This window comes from Lipotes vexillifer, unplaced genomic scaffold (genome assembly GCF_000442215.2).
Source record: "Lipotes vexillifer unplaced genomic scaffold, Lipotes_vexillifer_v1.1 scaffold31, whole genome shotgun sequence".
Classification (NCBI taxonomy): domain Eukaryota; kingdom Metazoa; phylum Chordata; class Mammalia; order Artiodactyla; family Lipotidae; genus Lipotes; species Lipotes vexillifer.
In genome coordinates, this window is record NW_006792454.1 from 4412691 (window position 1) to 4417815 (window position 5125).

General features: G+C 39.8%; 1 protein-coding gene across 1 annotated transcript in view; it reads right to left on the reverse strand.

Annotated features, from left to right (window-relative positions):
• BNC2 (basonuclin zinc finger protein 2) overlaps window positions 1–5125 on the reverse strand; it is a 299077-nt gene that overhangs the window by 289530 nt on the left and 4422 nt on the right. The window contains exon 2 of the mRNA XM_007465653.1: window positions 486–686. Within this exon, the coding sequence (XP_007465715.1) occupies window positions 486–581 (96 nt within the window). The 5' untranslated portion in view covers window positions 582–686. The remainder of the gene's footprint in view (window positions 1–485; window positions 687–5125) is intronic.

The following is a 5125-nucleotide window of genomic DNA, read 5'->3' on the forward strand; positions in this document are numbered from 1 at the left end:
GGAGTCGAGCCGCTTCCAGCCCCGGGAAGTCCGTCGGGCAGGGCCGAGGGGCCCCTGCATTTTATGGCTGTGAGGTCGGTAAACCTACTCCGAGACAGCAGCCACTTGGATGAAGTGATTAATGCAGATAGAAAGATAACATGGGGGGGGGGGGTTGTGGTTGTTTTTAATTTTTAACAGAAAACAAAGAAACAAATGAAGTCTTCCCCTGACCCAGGACCCAGGCTGGACTGTGAAACTTTGCCACAGATGCCTTTGCTTTCTTCTACTTCGGTATCCTTTCCCCCCTTTTCTTGTAAGTAGCTCTTAGGGAAGCCGTGAAGTAACCCTGCACGTTCCAATAACAGTTATGACATAACAGAACCCAACTACGAAGTGATCACAATTCAGAAATGTTTAGTAAGGAAAATACCAGAAACAAAAGTGCACATAACAATTCAAGGTTTCCTTTTAAAAAAAAAAAAAAAAAAATGAAAGTAACTTACCTGTTGGGACATTCTGAATAAGAGGTTAGTATCAGCGTTTTGCCATGTCCCCATGAACCCTGGTTCAGCCGGAGTCGTTCTGGTTCCGAACTGCATGGAGTTGTCAGTACAGCAGTCTCTTAAAGTCAAGTCTCTTGCCCTCTTTGGCTCTCTGTCTCTCTGTGTCTCTCTTTCTCTCACATCCACTTCTGCCTCTTCTGACTGAAAAGTGAAGGTGGATTTTTTGAGCCTCTTGGCAGCCAGTAGCAGGAGTGTAGTGTAGTTAAGAAGCTGGCTGAACTGTGCATTTCACTGGGGAAGGGGGAGATTTGGGGGGAAGGAGGGGGTCAGAGCTTCTTTCACACCTTCTGCACAGATACCCCTATCATTTATGCATAGATTGTGACTCCCCGAGCTTGCCTTTGCTCGGTTTAACAGCTGCCTGTCAGGTGTGCCGGCAGCACTGGAGACCCAACCATCAGCTTCAAACTCTTAGCTACTGCATGTCATTGGATAGCAGAGCTAGGAGTCAACTGCACTGTTCCACTGTCAGGCACTAAATGACACCCTGCACTAACCCCTCTCCAGACACACGGATAGAGAGATACGCACTTATGTACACTCCAAGCAGCACCATGATCAGGGACGGTCCACGGGGCAAGGAGAGACTGGGGCCCTTCCCAGGGAATTTTTCCCAACAATGCTTTCGGGTATAGCATGCAATATCTGACATCAGCCTTTGCTTTAACATTTGTAAACCGCTAGGCTTAAAAACATTTTTTTCCCCTAATCACACTGGAAGAAAGAAAAATATTCAGCTATAAGAGAATGTGAAGTTGGCTTAGGTGTTGTCTAAAATGTTAGCTCCTAAAAGTCATATAGTATGTACTGGACTATTTATAACCACATATAAACTTCTAGAGAAAATAATATACATAGAGACATGACCTTACACTCTAAAATGTAAATAAATAAACCTAGCAGTTTTTTGAACATAGAAGATGCACAATAAACATCTGCAAAATAAATACACACTATTTACTACCCAGTTCCCTCAGGGCATTAATTACTCAATTGGATGTTGAACAATAAGAAACTGAATGGGAAAGGAAAAAAGTGTACCTTTTCTTAAAGCTCAAAAGTAGAAAAAAAAATCCTTTGTTAAAGTTCCTGGATGAAGCCTCTACAATATCCTTTCAAATTATAAAAAAGAAAAAGATGAAGAAAAAAAGCCTGTCCCATTTCAGGTAAAAAGTAATGAATATAAAAACTCCATTTTTCATTCAAGATCTCCATGGAAAATTCTATAACGTTTTCCGGCCTGATGAAATATAACCTCGATAGCGTGTCATATTTTTAATTAAACCAGGTTTAAAACAAAACATCTATTTATTAGATCATATTTATCTACCTTCTTCATGGAAAAGCAGAACTGAACAAAACACACTGTACAAAAGCAGTAACTCCAAAATGGAAAGCTAAATTCATGTCATCTCATAAAAGTAGTCAGCAGGAAAAAGCCATCCTTCCTAAACTTAAAATGTAAGGCACATTAATCTTCGACCACCTACAAATACCGAGGACAAATGTACCACTCTCCTTGCTTTCTTAACTCAAGAAAAACAATAAACCTTACTCTCTGAAACAACAAAAGAAACAGAAAAGAGCTTCCGTGGCAGCTCGGTGTCATTAGTGGACAATGAGAAAAGATGAGAAAACGTGCACTGTGTTGACACAAATGTGCCTTCCCCTCTAGAACCCACATCTCCTGAAAGCTTTTCTGTTAAACTTCCCTCCGGTTCACCACCATTAAGCACAAAACAAGTCTCAAAAGCAGCAAATTCAATATCTGAAGAGAAACAAACAAGAACCCGAAGAATTGTTGCCTTAAAATATATTAAGTCCACCTGTGGTCAATAAAAATATTCTTGAGTGGGGGGAGGGCAGGAAAAAGACCCTGTGAGTCAATTGTCAACAGTGACTGTACCTTTACAGCTAGCTATTACCCATTTAAACTCCCTCTAAAATTTGCTAGCCTCTTGATTTCTGAAGTGGCACTCAGTGCCTCAGTCAAGCTGCATGCTCAGCTCCTGACCTTCCCACTAATGGCTGTTATTTGTGGGAGGCTTAAGGACACTGTCAATAGCAAGCTTCCTCCTCGCTCCTTGCAGGCTCTGTTGTATCGCTTTGCCTGCGTGTTCTCTCTAGCGTGCCTCTGGCTCTCCTGCTTTCACCCTCTCAGCTCCCCCTCCTTCCTTCTCTCCTTCACTCCCTCTTCCTCTTCTTCCAGCCCCCACCCCTCCTTTCTCTCAGTCCTGTGGTCCTCTCCTTTCCCAGGTATCCCCTCCTCACCAACCAACCAACCACACACACACACACACACACACACACACACACACACACACACCACAAAAATCAACTGGCATGCAGCAGCAAGCACCTGCAGTAATAGACTCTTTTATTAAAACTGTTATTCTGCAAGACTTGAAATTCCCCGTGGACTGGGCCATGTCAAAGCCGATATAATTAACTAGAGGCTCAGCAATGGATCAATTACCAGACAAGCAAGTGATAGTGAAATCAATGAAAGATCATCAGCCACATTATCAGTGTTGCAACTCATTAGGGCAAAACTGAGAAATGTGCTCAAAGCGAGCCCAAGCAAGGTGGCATTACAAAACAAAGGGCTAATTTGGAGACCCTGCTGTGAACAATCTGTAACAGAATTAGCCTTTTTTCCCCCTAAACTGCACAGCTCAGTAACTAAATGTGACAGACTGAGAGAAGCAGTTTATTAAGACACCAACCCCAAGTTTATTTAGTTCATAAACTCCCTCCTAGAAAATCAATACAGTCTGTACAGGGTTATTAGGCTGACTAGCTAATACATCCAAATCTAGTCTGCCTGGCCAGCAGTCATCTGACAAAATGCTACCCAGAGTAGGCAAACGGAACTCTTTCAGACAGCAAAGCTTGAGTTGCTCTAGATGAAACAGGTCTACAGTGTAACGTGTATCTGGCACATTACTGCCAAGGCACAAGCCTCAAAAGCACCAGGTTATCTTTCTACGGTTTAAAAAAAAATTTTTTTTTTTTACCTACAACTCTACAATTCTGCACCTGCTAAATGGATTTGATCAAACAAAATTTTAACTTGTTTGTAAGAATAGTCTACAAAGAAGACACGCTTTATTACAATGAGACAACAATTAACCCAGACTTAGCAAGAAATGAGTGAAGGAGTCAACTAAAACAAAAACCTCAAGCATACACACACGCTATTCTTTACAGATTTTAAGCTTCAAACATTCATTTTTAAATCCAGTTTTCAAAATACAAATTTGACTCCTCTAGAACTTTCCACTCACTTCCACATATAAACACAGCATGCAGAGTCCTCAGTCTTAGGATAATCTTCTGTCCAGCAAGCAGGACACCTGTATATTTGAAGGACACAGGTACAAAAACTATATACCCACTAGGTACAAAGATGACTTTTGAGTTTGTCCACTGGCTATATAGTCTGAAGATTGTAGAATAACTGTCTGGAATCGTTTGTATTAAGATTACTTAAAACTAGGGGAGTAGAAGCAGGCATCACTTACACAGTAATTGTTTTTCTGCTCTCCTGATTCCATGTATTTCCACTTAAAGAATCACAAATCCTAAAGGCTATGTGTTGGCTTTCCCACCCTTACTGATAGTGAGCAATGGACCATGGGAAGAAGTACACCAACTAGGTCTAAATGGCACCCAAGTTATTAAAGGTATTATGGGAATGTGAATACCTCCACCTCACCACAACATGTAGCAGAAATACACTTACTCAAAAGTAAGAAACTCAAATGAAGTTTACAGTGTTAAAACAGATTGGAGAACGGAAGGAAAAAACAAAAAGACAACAGCTTTTGGAAGTGATTTCTGATGTTTATGCTGTTTTCACATTTAAAATGTTCCAAGAAAAGGACTACACTAGTAACATGACTTCAGTGTACTGGCTCTAAGATACTAAATTCTAAATTTAAAAAAAAAAAAAAAATCTTTATTTTCATAGGACTTTAATAAAATCCAATTTATAGATTGCTGTAAATAAACATTTTTCCCCTAACTTTTGAGCTGGTACTCTACTAAGCATTTCAAAGCTCATGTTTTTGAGTAATCTGTAAAAAAGTTAGATAGATATAGATATAGATATTCTACAAAGAATAGTCTATTGGTATCTATAGTCTATTGGTATCTATACTATAGATACCAACGTCTCAGATCATAATCAAAAGTTGTAATTACAGAGTAATTTTATTCTTAAAAACCTTTTTGCATATAACTACATACTGTGCATGTACCCTCAATGAGATCCAATTAGTTGCAAAGAATTTGCATTTCAGTTAGTGTGGGATAACAAGACTACAGGGAGGCACAATGCAATTCTACAAGCAGCGTAAGAAAGTGTGTTCTTTTTTGTTAGCTCTGTAAGCAATAATTCCCACAACTGACTGTTGTAAATGTTACTGATCTTTTCAATATTTGGGTATTGAGGTGAGTTAGGTTTTTCCCTCCATTAAAAAAAAAAAAAATCACATGTTGGTGCAGATATTAGCCACAATGAACACCTTGAAGAAACAAATGAGTGAAGGATTTTGTTTTGCGTGTTTGTATGTGGG